This window comes from Nuphar pumila, chromosome 8 (genome assembly GCF_984573655.1).
Source record: "Nuphar pumila chromosome 8, dmNupPumi1.hap1.1, whole genome shotgun sequence".
Lineage (NCBI taxonomy): Eukaryota > Viridiplantae > Streptophyta > Magnoliopsida > Nymphaeales > Nymphaeaceae > Nuphar > Nuphar pumila.
The window spans coordinates 22,055,240-22,074,079 of NC_143256.1; the positions used below are offsets into that span (position 1 = coordinate 22,055,240).

The 18,840-nt window shown below is 37.1% G+C and overlaps 1 protein-coding gene across 3 annotated transcripts; it reads left to right on the plus strand.

Annotated features, from left to right (window-relative positions):
- Positions 1 to 234: 234 nt before the first annotated feature.
- Positions 235 to 9,494, plus strand: LOC149829775 (DEAD-box ATP-dependent RNA helicase 20-like). Of its 3 annotated transcripts, none has more exons than XM_090016086.1 (10): positions 235 to 536; positions 683 to 1,584; positions 3,402 to 3,581; positions 3,711 to 3,872; positions 4,014 to 4,168; positions 6,817 to 6,909; positions 7,025 to 7,110; positions 7,186 to 7,412; positions 8,684 to 8,911; positions 9,044 to 9,494. In XM_090016086.1, the coding sequence occupies exons 1-10, from the start codon at positions 481 to 483 to the stop codon at positions 9,142 to 9,144; spliced, it is 2,190 nt and encodes a 729-aa protein (XP_089872212.1). In that variant the 5' UTR covers positions 235 to 480; the 3' UTR covers positions 9,145 to 9,494. The 3 variants fall into 3 exon arrangements, 2 of the variants coding, with proteins under 2 accessions (XP_089872212.1, XP_089872213.1); XR_016433746.1 differs by having other exon boundaries at positions 245 to 536; positions 7,186 to 7,813; XM_090016087.1 differs by having other exon boundaries at positions 245 to 536; positions 4,041 to 4,168.
- The last annotated feature ends 9,346 nt before the right edge of the window (positions 9,495 to 18,840 follow it).

Below are 18,840 nucleotides of genomic sequence, written 5' to 3' on the forward strand. Positions count from 1 at the left end.
TATGTCTAGTTTCCAACATAGGTCCAACTAAAGTCGGACATTATGTATTCTGAATTCGACCAAAATTTCAATAAAGACAACATGGATTCAAGAATATGGGCCGAATCTAATTCAAAACCTGCTCGGATCTCTTACCCATTTGCACATCCACAGTACATAAAACCGATCGGATCCGGTTCAGATCCGAACTATTGAGAGAAAACCCATCCCATTAAACCATGAGAAGGCAGAAGAGAAGCACCGAAACTTTTCCGCAGCCCTTTTTCTATAGGATCAAAAGGAGTGCAGGCGATTTCTTTCTTCTTCTTATTCTCTGTGTATAAAAGGAGAGGAAGGCGACCACTGTCTTCTCTCTTTTGAAGCTGCGGGGTTTCTAGAGAGAGAGAGAGAGAGAGAGAGAGAGAGAGACCCTAGGCCCCTTTTCCTCATCTCTTCTTCTCGTGTCCCTTCAATCGGCGGTTCTGAATCGCGTCTTCTACGATGAACCAATTCGACCTCAGATACGGCGACCCCAGTTCCTACCGGGAGAGGAGGAGGTACGTTCTCTCGATCAAAAGAGAAGAAAAAACCCAAATTTCTTCTGTCTCTTTGCTTTTCCCCAATTTTTCTTTTGACTTTTGGTGCTTTTAAAGGATAGATCGTAGGATTGATGGAAAACGGGTTGTTTTGTTGCAAATTGCAGTGATTTTGGGGCACCCCCACCTAGTTTTGGTGGTGGTGGTGGTTTCCCCAACACGGGCCGCGGTGACCCCGTTCCCTACGGAGGTTCGGGCGGAGGGTTCGCGGCTAGCGCTGGTGGACCGGTGGCCGGTACCAGCACCGGGCCGGTGCCGATCCCTGTCCACACTGCCAATTCCAGCCGCGTCGGAAGCGGAGCCCCTGGTGTTATTGGTGGTGGTATGCCTATTCTTGGCGGCGGTGTTCCTGGTATGGGTGGGCCTGGTGTTTTACCGGGTGTAGGTGGCGGTGGAGCAGGAAGGGGGAGTTTCAATGGTCTACTTCCTTTCCAGCCTGGCATTGGGCCGGAGGCAGGGCGTGGTGGTGGTAGAAGTGGGAATCGTGGAGGCAGATTTCCAAATGGAGACCGTGGTGGTAGGGGCTTTGGCGGAGATCGTGGTGGTGGTCGGATGGACAGTGATGCTGGCCGAGCCGGTGATAGAGGACCTGCTGTGAGAGGAAGAGGTGGTGGTAGGTTTGATACAGGGCGTGGCAGCCGGGGATTTGATGGTGGTCGTTCAGGAGGGAGAAGTAATGATTGGGGCCGTGGTGGTGGTGATGATTGGGGTCGTGGGATTGGTGGGGGTAGAGGTTATGGTCCTGGAGGACGTCGTGGTGGTGGTGGTGGTTTTGGTAGGGGGGGAAGAGACTTTGGAAGGCCTAGTAGTGACTTGGATAGTGTTTCTCTTCCAAAGGAAGACTTTGGGAATCTGATACCATTTGAAAAGAATTTCTACGTGGAAACTCCATCTGTGCAAGCCATGACCGACCAAGAGGTCGCCATGTATCGCAAGAGACGCGAAATCACTGTGGATGGTCATGATGTTCCAAAGCCTGTACGACAATTTCATGAGTCTAACTTTCCAGGTAATGCTTTTTGCGATTGCTTGAATTTCCTATCTGTTATTGCTTGTGATTAGCATATTCGTAATCAAAGATGTGGCTTGATGGATGCATTATTGTGTTTGCTTATTTTCTTTTGTGTAGAGTATTTACACGTTTTTTCCCTGCCAAATTGCTTGTGGACTCGTACCCATTCCTGATTTCAGATACTCCCGAGTTCTAAATCTAATCAGTAAATATCCTAGCTGCCTTCAACTATGCTGTAAATCGAGTTATTTAATGGTGCACTTATAATTGACTCCAGAGCTAGTGTGCTGGATTTATTTTGGCCATGATTCCATTTTATCATTGTAATGCACTTGGCCGTAACGTTGAACAAAGACAAGTGCAAGCACAAATTTTGGTTATGGACGTGCGCTATGATCAGACTCAAACGATGAGACCTATTTGTGACCCCGCCTAAGTAGGATAGGTCTGGCTTATGATCAACTGTCGTTGCATGATTTTATTCATGTTCAGGTTCAACAAATTCGAAATTATGATGCTTCTACGTAAAATACTCAAAAAAGGCAGTCTGTCAAGACTCCAGCATGTTGGCAATGATTTGTCTTATCTACAATTTCAGTTACCAGATATCCCTACAATGCTGGTCTAGTTTTTTTTTCGTGAGAATAATATGGGTTGTCATTATGTCCTGATATAAGTCAAAACGTACATATTTTTGCTTCTTTCATCACTTGCATGCATGTCTGTGCGTGAATGCATACGTGCTAGGTTGTGTAAATGCTTAGGTCTAATGAGATCGTTGCATGGTAAAATCACATTGTTTTTTTTTTCTAAAAAATTATTCTATTATAATTGAGGAGTCTTGGGGTCAAATCCCATGGAAGCTTTCACCCTATTTGCCCATAAAAAAGAAATAGTGTCATTTACCTTATTCAGTAGTAAAAGTGTTTCTGGTCAATCAACTACCTCAGGTGAAGTACCTTAAATGGTCTATCACCATATGAGGTACACAGGAAAATTTCATGATTATTTGTTGAATGTTTGACATAATGTTCAAATAAAAGTAAATGAACCCTAAGGAAGAGATGTTCATTTGTTGGTTATTTTGATAAATATAAGGGATTCATGTGCTATAGTCCACGATGAACTAACACTATTATTGTTCTTACGAGGATATTTGTGGGGAATTTACAGGAAGGTTGGATAACAACTGATTCGTATATGTGAACCATTTAAGTCACTGGACTTCATGAATCATGATGGGCTAAATGGAGAAATGAGTAATGTAGTAGCCAATCCTAGAGAAGAATTCAGTCCATTTTTTGATTTAGTTGATGCAACACGTTAGAGAATCAGGATGTGTGAAACAATAGGCTTAGAAATTACTGATAATGTATCAAAGGAAGAAGAAAACAAGTGGAATGCGTGAAGAGAATCAGTCCACATAGCATGGAAACAATAGGCTTAAAAATTTATTGATAATGTATCAAAAGAGGAGAAAACCATTAGAATGATGCTTTTCTGAAACAGCCACTTGTGGAGTTCAGAACCGATAGCCTATGTAACATGGGTACTTTTGGAAGGGTGTCATACCCATATCGACACACTATGACACAGGTATGGTTGCTGGTTCTTCATGGATACGTATCAGGCCAGCTTTGGATCTGCTCACTAGGTGTTGACATTGCATCAACAGCATCTTTGACCTGTTTTTTAGTGTTCTGCAATTTGTTTATCTGAATGAAACTGGTGATTATTGTCTTTATTTTTCCTTTTTTAGTAAAATGATAAAAACTGTTGGCATTATCTCTAAATAGCTTTCGTCTCCGTGACAGATTACTGCCTTCATGTAATCGCTAAATGTGGTTTTGTTGAACCAACCCCTATTCAATCCCAAGGATGGCCAATGGCTTTGAAAGGTAGAGATTTGATTGGAATTGCTGAGACTGGATCAGGGAAAACTTTGGCATATCTTTTACCAGCATTGGTACATGTAAAAGCTCAACCTCGACTGAGTAAGTGTCTTAATAAATTTAGACATGATGTCTTAAGTTTAACATGATAATTATTGATACTTATGGCTTAGATATTCCTCCAATTAATTGGATTAATTCCCACTTGTTTTTTTTTACTTCAATGTCTAGTGCACGGTGAAGGTCCTATAGTCTTGGTCTTAGCTCCTACGAGGGAATTAGCTGTTCAGATTCAAGAAGAGTCATCTAAGTTTGGGTCACATTCAAATGTAAGAAGTACGTGCATTTATGGTGGTGCCCCTAAAGGCCCTCAGATCCGTGATCTTCAAAGAGGTAAGTTGCACTATTTGCTGAAACTTGTTGCCTTTTATGTTTGAGAATAATATTTGGCCTCATTATTGTTGAAGTGTTCTTCTTTTCCATGTATATTTTAGCCAAAAGAAATTAGATGCTGATCTAGTACATATGTTCCAGGGGTTGAAATTGTCATCGCAACTCCAGGTCGGTTGATTGATATGTTAGAAGCTTGCAAGACAAACCTGCGAAGAGTAACATACCTTGTATTGGATGAGGCTGATCGGATGTTGGACATGGGATTTGAACCACAGATTAGAAAAATTATCTCTCAAGTATGAATAACTGACTCTTATGATAAACATTTCTTTTAAATGTTGAGTCTGCTCAGTTTCTTCATTTATGAAGCATGTCAATACAGTTAGGTGTTAGTGGAAATCATCATTGCTAAAAATTTTCTGGTAGGATTCAGAAATGATCGTGTGGTTATTCAATTGTCTATGCTAGGCTGATTGTTTTTATTCTGCAGTTTTATGTTGTGGTCATGATGAAAAGTATCCCAGACGAATCATATTTGATCTCATGGGAAAGCAATTTTCTACATGCAACCTGGCTAGTAAATAAAATTCACAATCAGTCTTATACTTAAAATTCAATTAGTTCTGTTGCATCAGGTCATTGTCTCCAAGTTTCATGAAGATTCAATGGCAGCCCTACATCTCTCATTGACTAATTGTCCTTCAATATTTTAGTAAATAAGGGTGTATTTTTTGCTGTTGTGGAAAGCGGGCCAGTTTTGGTAACATGTCAACAGTAAATCATATGATGTAGTTGGGGGAGAAAATGTCAAGGGAGGATGTGGGACAAGTTTAACACATCTTCGATCTTAGGAAATTGGAGGAAAAACTTGAAGAAGCTTGTTCTGTAATATGTGATGTACGCAGGGGTAAATTTCTTGTCACGGGTCCAGTTCGTGAACTGTTTTATTTACTTTCAGTTTCTCATTTGTTCCCTTTGAGTTCCCGCATTACCTTTGGTCAAATGATGCCTGACTTTTGGCTGATTTTTGTGCTGCCTTGTTTTGTTTTATTATCTTTTATGGGACATTTATTCCCTTTATTTTCGTCAATTGCTTTTTAGTCAAGGATCCTTGAGTTTCTGAGATTTTTGTTTAGTGCATCAGATTTACTGCTTGTATTGTGCTCTCTTTGGTTTGATGGGACTATAGAATATCTCATTCATGGTTATCTGGTTTTCAACATCATCCCAGACTTGCAATACGCATCCCGTGCCACCATGCTGCAGTCCCTCAACATAAGGACCATCTTCCCAAAACGGGAAGACAATCTTCCCAAAAGATACTCATTTCATTGGTGGAGTGCTGAAGTTTCATGTGTACCTGAACCTCTCATTCATGCTCTACCAAAACCCAACACCCTGTTTCTCGCATTAATCATTTGAGCATCGAATATTGATATTAGACGTAACTTTCATGTTGATATTGTAGCTGGTTGCCCAAGTGTGGCCATTCACTACATTCATTCTAATTTTCTTCCCCAAAAAAGAAAAAAGAAAAAAGAAAAAGAAAAACTGTACATGCCTTTTTATGCCTAGTGCCACCTTTGACTAGCATTTCCTACCTGAGGGTTCAAACATGTCCACTCATTTTACATATCAGATTAAATTTTAATAGATATCCCTGGCCGTCAAATTGCTGAACTTAGCTGATTGTTGATCCCTTGCATGGATGGCATGCATGCCTCATTGTCCGCAGCAGTATAAGCTGTTCCCATAGTGGATCGAAGAGGTATGACTGGGTGGCAACCCAGTGTTGGGCAGTTTGGCAAGGAACTGCTTGCTGCTAAACCATTAAAACACGGTGCTTAGGTTTAATGCATGAACTCTGCTTGAGCATTATCCATCTGCACCACCATCCTGCAATCTCCCACACTGTCCCTTGTTGGCAACGTACATTCTCATGGGCAACCTTAGTGTACCATATAAGAATTGAGGCCCTCTATACCACTTTTGTGCCTAGACTGCAAGTTGCTCTATGATCATTCTGCATAAGTATCTTAGGTGAAGACACACCTATGGGCAGACTATGAGATGCAAGACTGCTAGTTAAGGCAGTTAATGGGTGGTATCTGACATATGACATATTCATACCTAACGATTTTCCACAAAGTGGTGACGAAACGTATAACTTGTACAAATCTCAGCCTCTTTCAACTTATTGTCAGCCTCTTTCAGATATGAATCTATCTAATTCAGAAAGGAAGAACTTGCATCAGTATCTCAGTTTCAATTCAAACATGGGTTTGATTCACACTCCATGTTCTGAGAAATATTTACCATCCACAAAAAAAATGGAATCTTTGTCTAAAGAAATGCGTTGAGAAAGGGCAGATGTATAGAGCCTTTCAACGAGATAGTGCTTTTTCAAATCTCTCAAAATGGAATCTTATGTCAGGTATCTGACTGGACCCTAACCAAATTTGCAAGATGGGAATAAAACATTGGTCAACTCAAATGTTGTTCAGGTTGACTCTAACCTGAAACATATATTATTATGATTTTTGTTAGAATCCATGATCCAACCCTACCCAATCAATTTTATATGGTTATAATAAGTACAAATGCATATTTTAAGCAATCTTATAATTACACCGTTCAGGTCTCTGCTCATATTTTCTCAACCCATCATAACACAACCAAATCCATTCCCAATTTCATATTATGTAAGCAAATTTGGACACCCTAATGGGTCATATATCTGATAGATTGCCAGCTCTACTGCTTGTTCTGCCACTGGATATTTTATTTGATATTATCTCAGTATCATCACTGGACTGCAACTTGTAATAATTATTCTATTCTTCTATTGGTCTCATGCATTTTATTCAATTTTCTTGCTCAGTGGCTCTTTAATTCTTTTTTGTACTTGTAGTTGATAATTTGAAAACATTCTCTATCTTTGCAGATTCGACCTGATAGACAGACATTGTATTGGAGTGCCACATGGCCCAGAGAAGTTGAAGCTTTAGCTAGGCAATTTTTGTGCAATCCATACAAGGTATCCAAGTGATGAACTGAATTGGCTTTCTTTTCTTGTTTGTGTCATGTTTTATTCTTGCGGTATAGACGCTCTTGAACTGTTTGATATCTAAAACACACCTGCCTATTTGTAGGTCATCATCGGATCAACAGATCTAAAGGCGAACCATGCTATCAACCAAATTGTTGAGATTTTGAAAGAGAATGAGAAGTATCCCAGGTCAGTTTTTGCAGGAAAGCTGAACCAAGTCTTTTTATCAAATCTAACCTTCTGCCTCGTTTCATTTGTTTGCAGACTTATTAAACTACTGGAGGAAATAATGGATGGAAACAGGATCCTCATATTTACCGAGACAAAGAAAGGATGTGACCAGGTCACCAAGCAACTTCGCATGGGAGGGTGGCCAGCTCTGTCGATTCATGGTGATAAAAGCCAATCTGAAAGGGACTGGGTTCTTACTGAGTTTAAAACTGGAAATAGTCCCATAATGACTGCCACTGATGTTGCTGCACGTGGTCTTGGTAGGACCAGTTTATATTGGTCATCTTAGAGTCTTGGTTTTGTCTAATGCTAAATATTGATTGGGAGTCGGTGGGCTGCTGACCAGCATTCCAGGGAATGCATCTCGTTGGATGGCGGTGTTTGAGATGGTTCCATCAGTCCAGAAACGCTTACTGTTATTAGTACCACTTTGGTTCTTTTCTCAGTATTAACCTGATGGGTTGCTGGAGAATGGTCTACGATGGGTTTGGCACAAACAGTGTATTGCCTCCAGCACCATTTGTGAGTCTGATGGGTTCCTATAAAATCATCTGCTCGGGTACCTGATTTTCGCCGCCATCCACAGTATTAGGTCTGGTTTATGTGGCAGCCCAATCGACTCGTGCAGCATGGCAAGGCTAGGGGCCCTTATCCCTGCAAGGTGGTCATCATTCTTTGTCTGCATATGTTATTTGGAGCATAGTTGCATTGGTACTCATATACTCCTGCATATCCCATATCAAGCATACCTGTATCAGGTACTGGTATGAAACTTATTTCAAAATCCATGTGAGTACCAAACGCTAAAGAAGGTCGTTCCAGACAAACTCCGAAATTTCTCATGTACAATTGAAACTCATTTGATGTATATTTATATTTTGAAAAATGATATGAAAATATGATATCATTATAGTTATATAGTTAGGAATAATACAATAGCAATGTGAACAACTTGTTATTCTTAAAAATATGATTATACACTTAAAAAGGATTGTTAGTTAATAAAGAAAATATCAATGACATATTGGTCATGAACTTCAAATGTATGTTGTCTTTGCTGGTAAAAACATATATACAATAATGCTCATTTTATTGCCTTTAACAGGAAACAGTTAAACTGTTTCACTTGTAAATTTATTTTGGGGCATAAATTATTCTTATGAGAATTATTCCTGACAAAATTAGATGCCAAATAGTTACTTCAATTAATAACTAACCTTATTTAAAGCATGTATTAAATTATTGTTTTTTAATAACTTGTATCGATCTTTTTAGATACTTGTACCAATGTGGTTCATATTATTAGTTCATATGGATAATATTTTTGAAAGTGTACTAGCAAGTGTTTCAAATAAGGTCATACTCTTGAGACTTTTTAGGCCTCATCATAAGTACCCTGTATCCACACCTTTCTCTAGCAACTGTGATTTGGAGATCCAAAATTAACAAGCAGGGATGAGGGCAGCTGCACATTTCTCTTCTGCAAGTTTACAATGCCTTCTCGCTGGTGTTAACTCTTTATGTACTGCAGATGTGAAAGATATAAAATGCGTGATCAATTATGACTTCCCGGGATCCTTGGAGGATTATGTGCACAGGATTGGTCGGACTGGGCGAGCCGGTGCCAAGGGTACTGCCTTCACGTTCTTCACACTAGCAAATGCAAGATTTGCGAGGGATCTCATAAAAATACTTAAAGAATCAGGTCAAATTGTCAGTCCATCATTGGCTGCTATGGCTCATTCAGGAGGTGGTGGGGGTATGCACCAAATTCTGTAGACTTGTAATTCTTTTACTACTCACACACGAAAACACAAATGCAACTTTTTTTTTGTTTTTTTTCTTCTTTGTTTTATTAATAACAGATATATGCATTTCAACCTCTGGTTAGGATCTGGTGGAAATTTCCGGTCTAGGGGGCGTAATTTTGGCAACAGGTCAGTGATATCAGGCTCTAACGTCGTTCCTCTAAGTGGCATTCGGCGCTGGTAGGATTTTGCTGATCGTGAAGCCTCCTTGATTTTGTATTACTGGACTTTCAAATTCTAAAATAGCCTTGATTTGCGATTTTGTCATCTGGAGCTGGCTTCTTTTTTGCTCCTGGAAAGTCGCATCTTGATGTTAGTAGTTATTACAGCAGATGCAAGGTCTAGTCATACATGCATTGTACTGTGATTTTCTTTTGTTATATGTTTTTTTCCTTTGCAATACTTGCATGGAGAACCTTGAAGATATTGTGGACGTCTATACATGCTGCTCTGGTTCCTGAATACTTTCAGAATTAAATCAGACTTCATTCAATTAACCTGTATCAGTGCCTTGCTATAAAGGCCTTTTAGTAACTTGGTGGTAGATATGCTCTGGAGTCATACTCTTGTTCAAGAGTTTTTTAGTGAAGCTTCCATGATGTTACTGAATCCCCTTGTTTTTTTTTTCTGATTTATGACATGAAGTAACCACCCCTGGGATTGAGATCTAGTCATGCTGGACTTAGCCTGCTGGACCTATGGTCGCTGTCCTGGTAGCATAAGTGGCTGTCCCCCTCGATCCCGAGGGAAAGCCTCGTTGCTTTTCCCTGCAGAAGGGCTACCTGCTTGGACTCGAACTTGGGACAACGGTGAAGTTCCCTTTCCACAAGCCTGAGCCCATGTGGGGGCCACAGGCTGGTGGATCTGTAGAGAAGCTTGTGTTATAGAATGCTCCAACATGGTGATGTTGCCTGCTTTCTTTTTTTCTTCTGGTAGTTCATCGCATGGATAGAAGTTTATATATCAACAAAAAATATTTGACCTCTGTTGAAAGAAAGATATCAAGTATCACCACCGAGGTGGTATCTCCTGTTGTAAGCTGGGTCCTGTGACAAGCTGAAGGCCCAGGTTCTAATCCCTCTGCCACATGGGGGCTTAAGAGATATCTGGTAGGGGTCTGCCTAACCCCAGCTTTCTTTTTTAAAAAAAAGATATAAAGTATCGTTTACTTCAGGCACCTTTGGAAGGAATCGTTTTCACGTGCGAGTGATTCCCATATGAAAAGGATCACATTAGAGACTTACTAGTGAGTTGTTCATGTTTTTCATGCTATAAAACAAAACGTGATTCAATTTATCATGTTTGTTTATGCTACAAAGTATTAGTTTCAACCACCGAGGTGGTATCCCATGTGGTAAGCGGGGTCCTGTGTCAAGCTGAAGGCCCAGGATCGAATCCCTCTGCCACATGGGCGGCGGCTGTTCTGGTAGGGGTCTGCCTAACACCAGCTTGCCTTTCAAAAAAAAAAAATACTAGTTTCAGCTGGTTCCAAACTTTTTATAAATTTGATCTAATTTTTCAGCCATGCTGAAGTAAGTTGGATATTGATGTCTCTTTGATATTTTAACACTTTCAAAATTGAAGGGTATGTTTGGTTTTGCTGGCAGAGGTGCATGTGAATCGGAATCCCAAGGGCCCTCTTGCAATTCTGATTCTCGCCGAAATGATAAAACAACACTACAGAAAATGAGGGTTGGTTTCTCACATTCCATTCCCTCACATTTGTTTCGGCATGCGAGAATGGGGGCGATAATCATTCTCTGATTTGTATGGGAGAATGATTCTCATGGGGCCTAAACCAACCTCCCCTAAAGGTATGATGTCTGAATATGAATGTGTTTAGGTTTCTGCTGCTTGATCCAAAACTGAAGTCAAATCCCACCTGTGTTTAACATGGTTCAACAAGTTGAATTGTGTGATGCTTGGATTTGAACTCAACCCATTTAGTTGCACAAATCGGACAAAGAGGTGCACATTGCGGCGATTACTCCCATGGGAATTCGAGTTGCATGAAGCAAGGTATGCCTTTAAATTCCATGAAAAAAACACTTCAATTGGGATTCTATTTTCCCACCGACTTTGGGAAAGTAGATTTTTATGTTGGTTTAGATTTAGTGTTACATGATGTTAGGTTCATATGAAATGAATTAGTTTCTTGTTTTTCTAACATGCAATATATGATTATTAAAACGCGCAGTGAGAGGTACGGGGTCTGCGGAATCTGATTCTTTCCTCTACTTCTCATCTCTTTCTTGTTTGCTATTCTCAACGAAAGAACCAATCTAACCACACTACACGGAGCAAATTACTGAGCTAGATGCTATCACTAGATGGACTGCATTTTATGCTTATCTAATTTCATGAGAGAGAGAGAGAGAGAGAGAGAGAGAGAGAGAGAGAGAGAGAGAGAGATTCAACGCAGGTCCTGTTTCCAGACCATGGCTTGATAATTTAGCACGTTAAGGTGGGCCCATCCAGGCTCACACAACACTCAGACTGTTTTCCACGTGATGTTTTTGGTGAAAAAGACAATCAAACTAATGATTGAAGAATATTAATATCGTTTTGACTTGAAATGCCTTCAATATATATATATATATTACCTTAATTCTGTAGCTGCATGCAACTGACCTGACCATGGTTCTGCATTATTAGTAACATCTCTCATCATACTAGCTAGAGCCATCCCAAGATCTTACTACCTCTAGAAATGCCTGAATATTCAATCAAGACACTACTTATGAACCAAGTCTTTCAAGCTGTCCGGAGGAGTTGAATGAGTGCGGATTGCTTCTTGACATAATTTGAGGGCAGACGACTAGGAAGAGACTAAGATGGAAAAATGAAGAAAAGAGAGTAGGTGAGATTAATAATAATTGATAAACCATGTTCAGGCTCAAATTCACTCAAAGGGCTTCTAGTTTAGCTGTTGCAGAGAGGCCATAAGGCTTTCTTAGAAGTTAGGGCCGGAAAATGAGATGAGCTTATCATTGCTCAATAGTGCTCGGCTGGCAAAGAGCAAATATGTAAAACAAGCCGGGTCCTGTGCCAAGCTGAAGGCCCAGGTTCCAATCCCCCTGCCACATGGAGCTTAAGAAATATCTGGTAGAGGTCTGCCTAACCTCAGCTTGCCTATAAAAAAAATATGTAAAACAAGCTCGGCAAACTGAGCATGAGTGACTGGTGTTCAGTTTCACTCGGATCATATAAGCTTGCTGAGCGGGTAATAAAATGTATTTTAAATATAATTTAGATCAAAAGGTTGATTTTTTTGCTTGCAAATGATAGATTTAGAGTTCAATCTTATTGCTTCTAGCTTTAAAACAACTGAAAATGACCCAACATTATGACAAAAATGACACATTTTTTGAAAATGCCCTAAAATTTTTGAAATCCACCCCATCTTCAAATTGGCAAATGTCCAACTTTTTTAAAACCATTTTACCCTTCACACAAGCGAACCTCATAAAGTTTGCACAATATATTGGTATACTCTCCGGGTATCACAAACTCTCACTAAAAGCTATATTCACACAAATTTTTTTGTATAACATACAAAATTCGTATAACCAAAATCTACGAACTTCTTATAACTGAAACCTGTCAAAACTTTGCAAATATTTCACTAAATTCATATAACAAAATTCATAAACTTTCTGTAACTGAAATTTGTAACATCACAAATATTTTACTAAATTTGCATATATAGTATAAAGTTCGCATAACTAAATTTGTAAACTTTCTATAACTGAAACTTGTCATAACATAGTAAATATTTCACTAAATTTTCATATACATTATGCATAATGAAATTCGTGAACTTTATGTAACTGAAACCTGTCGTAACATGGCAAATATTTCACTAAATTCTCATATATATTACGAAGTTCACATAACTAAATTTGAGAACTTCCTGTAACTGAAACCTATTGCAACATCACAAATATTTCACTAAATTTGCACATAATATGATGTTCACAAAATTAAATTTGAGAACTTTTTATAACTAAAACCTGTTGTAACATTAAAAACATTTCACTAAATTTACATATATAGTACGAAGTTTGCATGACCAAATTCATAAACTTTCTGTAACTGATACCTATCGTAATATTACAAATATTTCACTAAATAAACATATATAGTATGAAGTTTGCATAATTAAATTTGTGAACTTCTTATAACTGAAACATGTCATAACATCACAAATATTTTACCAAATTCGCAGATATAGTACAAAGTTTGTACAACTAAATTCGTGAACTTCCTGTATCAGAAACCTATCATAACATCAAAAATATTTTACTAAATTTTTATATATAGTATGAAGTTCACGTAACTAAATTTATGAGCTTATTGTAATTGAAACCAATCATAACATCATAAATATTTCACTAAATTTGCATATTTAGTACAAAGTTCATATAATTAAATTCGCAAACTTTCTATAATTGATACTTATCGTGACATTGCAAGTATTTTATTAAATTCGTATATATATGAAGTTCACATGACCAAATTGGTGAAATTACAGTAACTGAAACTTGTTGCAATATCACAAATATTTTACTAAATTTGCATATATAATACAAAGTTCACATAAGTAAATCCACAAACTTCTTGTAACTGCGACCAATCGTAACATTGCAAATATTTTACTAAATTTGCATATATAATATGTTCACATATATAGTACGAAGTTCACATGACCAAATTAACAAACTTTCTGTAACTGATACCTATCGTAACATCACAAATATTTTACTAAATTCATATATATAGTATAAAGATTGCATAACTAAATTTGCAAACTTCCTGTAATTGAAACCTGTCATAACGTCGCAGATATTTCGCTAATTTTTCATATATAGTACAAAGTTTGCATAACTAAATTAGTGAATTTCCTGTAACTGAAATTATAGCATCATAATATTTTACTAAATTCGCATATATAGTATGAAGTTCGTATAACTAAATTTGTAAACTTTCTGTAACTGAAATCATAACATCACAAATATTCCACTAAATTCTCATATATTGTATGAGTTTCATGTTTATATTGCGAATGTGCTTTGTATATGTAGAATTGTTGACTAATTTATGATTTTTGCAAAAATTCATAAATGTTAGGAGTAAAGACTTTGTGGAATACCCTTTCTTATGCAAAATTTTGTATGAGCATTAAATGCGACTCTTCCTTTTTAAAACCCCTTCTTTTCAACCCATGGGCACTTTCATATAAACTAGGTTTTGTATTGGTCCTCAACGTTCTTCCCTCCGGCAAAATTTTTGACATCTATTTCCAACAACTGTTTTTGGTGAATCATCAACGTTACTTCACTGGTGACACTTCATTAGTGACAATAAGTTTTTGACAATCATCGATGACAAGTTTTTTTGGTGAGCCCATCTTTAACTGTTGAATCCGTTATTTTTCTGAAACATTGGAATGAACCAGTTACTTTGCATGTTTTTCAAGTTATTTGTGCATTTTCAATAGCATATTCCATTTTTTTTCTTTATTTAAAACATTTGCATGTGAGTGTTCAGTTGTCACTTTTTTTTCTTAATGATTGATAAGCCCTCATCCTCGAATTTGGTTGTTTATTTGTTATGTATCTTGTATTATAAACATGAGTAAAGAACACTTTCATCATTTTTGAGTTTTTTTGTTTTTTACATTGTCAATATCCTATTCTGTTTGTTTTTTCTAATGCTTTTTTACTAACCTATTCCCTGTCTCTGTTGCTCGCCTGTTTACCTATATATACCTTTATCCTTGAATTTTGTTGTTTATCTGTTGTGTATCTTGTATAATAAATATGAGTAAAAGAACCCTTGCATTATTTTTGAGTTTTTTTACATTATTAATAGCTTATTATGTTTCTTTTTTGTAATTATTTATGAACATCCTAACCCTATCGATATTTCCCATTTTGGTAATGTAGAAAATCCTAAATTTGTTTATTACAAATTTGCAATTGAGAAGACTGTCTCAGAGGGGGCCACCTACACCATCAGCTATTGTTGGAACACAACAAAAGCTAAAGAAGAGATATTACAAATTGGGTGATGCTTTCTAGCTTAAAGTATCAACCAAACTTGACAAGTGGGTAGAAAGGGAGCCTACTCTATGATCGTGAGTTTGGGTGTCACATTTTTCATAGAAAATGCAGCATCACAAAGCTGAGGCCCATAAATCTATGCTTAAACTCGCAACATCTAACACTTTCATAGAGACTTTCAATGCTTTCCAAATATAAGGTTGAAGCAAAAAAAAATATTGACAAGATTACTGACCAATTCTTGTCGCCCATCTCCGAAGCATCTAAGGAGGGGGAGGGGGGATCAATGGTGAAGAAGTTTGAGTCATTGACTCACTATTAGGTTGTTGCTAACTTCAATTCCCGATTGAAGGAAGCTGAAGACACAGCCACTTGAAATAGCAATGTTGAGATGTAGAGAAAGAGTGTGGAGAACAAAGGAGAAGAATCCTACACATGGGTGAATGAGGTACCTTAACAAGAGGATGATGCAAACCCTAAGGTTGAGGTTAATGTGGAGGGTCCTTAGAAAGTGGAGGAGAGTGAGGGTCCTTTGGCTGGATCAGATACTCAACCAAGGGTTGAGGCTGCGGTGGAGAGTGCACATGAGGATGCTCACAGGGATATTGAGGCTGTGCTGGAGAGTGCACAAGAGGACCTTCAAGGGCTCCATTAGGAGAGATCAGAGAAGGTTTCTCAAGAGTTTGAGGTAGAGGTCTTGAATAATAAGGTGGTAGATCATCCCTCATCGCAGAAAGTGCATGCTCTCAGAAAAAGGTTGCAGCGGCAAACAAGGTCCAGTGATTATGAAAAGTACTATCCTTATTTGTTATTCATTGATTAATCTGTTATATATGTTTAAAGTATATTTTTAGAATAACTAGTTTGAATATTGCAATTGATTAATTAGTTTATCATGTATTTTTGAAGCATGTTTTTAGGATAACTAGATTGAATATTGCAATTCAATCTTTAAAATGTTATATTCGTATGTGTGCAAGCATGTTTATAAGATAACTATGTTGAGTATTGTAATTTATTGGTTAATTTATTATGTATGTTTAAAACATATTTTTAGGATAACTAGTTTGAATATTACAATTGATTGATTGGTTTGTTATGTATTGTGAATCATGTTTTTAGAATAACTAGATTGAATCTAGCAATTCAATATTTAAAATATTATATTCATGTGTGTAAGCATGTTTATAAGATAAGTTATCTTAATATGATAATTCAATAATTAATTTATCATATATGATTGTGATTTGAGACTGAGTCCTATATTCATTAATTAATTTGTGATATTTGACTACAGGATCCATATGAACAAGATTTATCAGATTCAACAAGCTACATGCATTGATTCTACTGGTTTTAAGCACACGAGTTGTTCCTAAAACTGATAGAGAAAGCAAAGAAGTGGCTATATTGGATACATTTTCAAATTTTTTTGGAGATCACACTATGGAACATTAGTCACATTATCCTAGAGTCTGTTGTGCAGTTCTAAAATTTGTCAACCAATACATTTCAGTTCAAAAATATTGAGATGACCATTACGTTAGAGGATGTGGCACAAATCACTAGATTTAAGTGTTATGGGGAGCCAATGAGTGCACATGAGTCAGTAGATTTCAAGCACTTGAGTCTTTTTTATTTAGAAGTGAAGAATGATGCGTTTGAAGGTGGAATGCTTAAATTATCATGGTTGAGGAGCCGCTATGCCCCAACAATGGGAGAAGAATGAGTGGAAAGCTATCGTGTTATGGAGGGAAGAGCAGTCATAGGTTGAACAACGAGTTGAGATCATTCTTGCTCTACTTTTTTAGCATATATTTATTTATCGACACTGGTGGAAAGACGATCTATGGATCACATTGAGAAATGTTGCAAATCGCATTGAAAAATGTTGCATGACCTGGATCATGTCGATAAATATGCATGGAGAGCCACTACACTTGCAAATCTATATGTAAGTTTAAGTAGCGTGAGATGTGAAAGACTTAACATCTTTGATATGTTGGTGTTGTTGGAGGTATTTATTCTTTTATTATACTTAAACTTTTTATTTATACTCAAATATTATTTAACGATGTATTGTATTATGTATTAATGCATATTAATCCTTATATTGATCATTACATGTTTAAATATAAGAGCACATATCCATTAGAAGGCCCCTGAGACGTGATTGCCTATGTGAATTTCTCTGTGTTGCAATATGGAGTCGGTCACATAATGAAGAGGAGGAGAATGTTGGCTCCTCACATGGGAAGGGCCCAATGCATGGCAAAGTTGTGTGTGTTGACCATAGTATTTTTTAAACAATTTACTTTATTTTTTATAAAAAATATGATATACGACTAATCATGAATGAAACTTCATTCTGTAAGTAACATGGTGTCCCTACGAAGATGTGGACTAGGATGAGAATGTTGTGATTGTGCAAGTGAAGGACATTACAAGGAGAGACATTTGGTTGCATAACATGAATAAAGTTGAGCATTAAATGACCAGTTGAGTGGTCATGGAGTTTGGATTTGTTTCACAACCACCCCATCACCCTCACGTAGTTAGTAGAACCATATCGGGCACAATGAATGATCAAACGAAGGATTACCCCACGATGTTCCTCTCTTAACTTGAAGACTAAATCGACAACGATGAAGACATCAACTTGTCATCCATGGTTGTAGTTGCTGACAGAAGGGACGAGGATGTATTTGTTCACTAAGATGACAACCTGCCGTTTGCAAGCAATCCCTTCACAAAGTTGGGAATTGAGGAGGAGTAGGTACTCAGGGCGAGGAGTTCAAAGCATAAAAAGACTCCAAGTGGAGCAGATTCAGAGTTGAATGTATTAAGAGTTGAAAACTGCATGCCGAAAAATTTGCTTGAAGCAAAAGACTCCATTATACAAACTCAAGTTGACCTTGTTACATAGGACGCTGAAGTTATCGAGAAGCTACGAGCATGCCTGATGCATCCATAATAGTGACTTTTGTCTTTATTTTTTTAAATCATTATAATTAAGTAAATAATATTTTATAACTAATTATAAATGAAGTTATAATTGAGTCTCTATTTCATAGTTTAACTAGTTTGAATTGTATATACTTGCGTGATTGTAACAACTTAACTTTGAATTGTGATCAAATGCATATAGTTTTAAATATTACGGGTGAATTTGAATGTTATAGGTAAATTATGTATCTGTTAAACCATAAATTTGAATGTTATAACATTTTAATGTTAAATGTTTCAGGTGAATTTTAATGTTATAGGTGAATTTGAATGGTAAATTTGAAAGTTACGTTATGTATCTGCTGAATTGTAAATTTGAATGTTACAACATGTAATTTTGAATGTTACATGTGAACATGACCAATATATATGAGGATGGTGAAGTTTGCAAAAAAATTTGTGAACAATGACAAATACTAGAGAAACACAAGAACATTCATGACTTTTGCAAGAAAAAAGATGCGAACAAAATGTGCATATTTGCAAAATTGGTGGACTATTGGTGAGTTTTCGTGTTTAGAAACATGTAACTCCTCAACTTAAGGATTTGCGAATGTACACTATTAGTTGTAGAAGTTGTTTTGAACTTGGGTAATTATGCATTTAAACGAGATCCACATGAACTAATGTGCGAGGTTTCTCCCAAATATGCAAATTTTGAGTTACCTATGTGAAAATCATCCTATATATGCAAATTTCTTCCTATATATGCAAACTTATTCCTTATATGCAATTTTTTTTTCTAAATATGCAAATTTTAAATTTCCAATGCGAATGTGAATTTCCTTTTATATATGTGAATTTTCTTC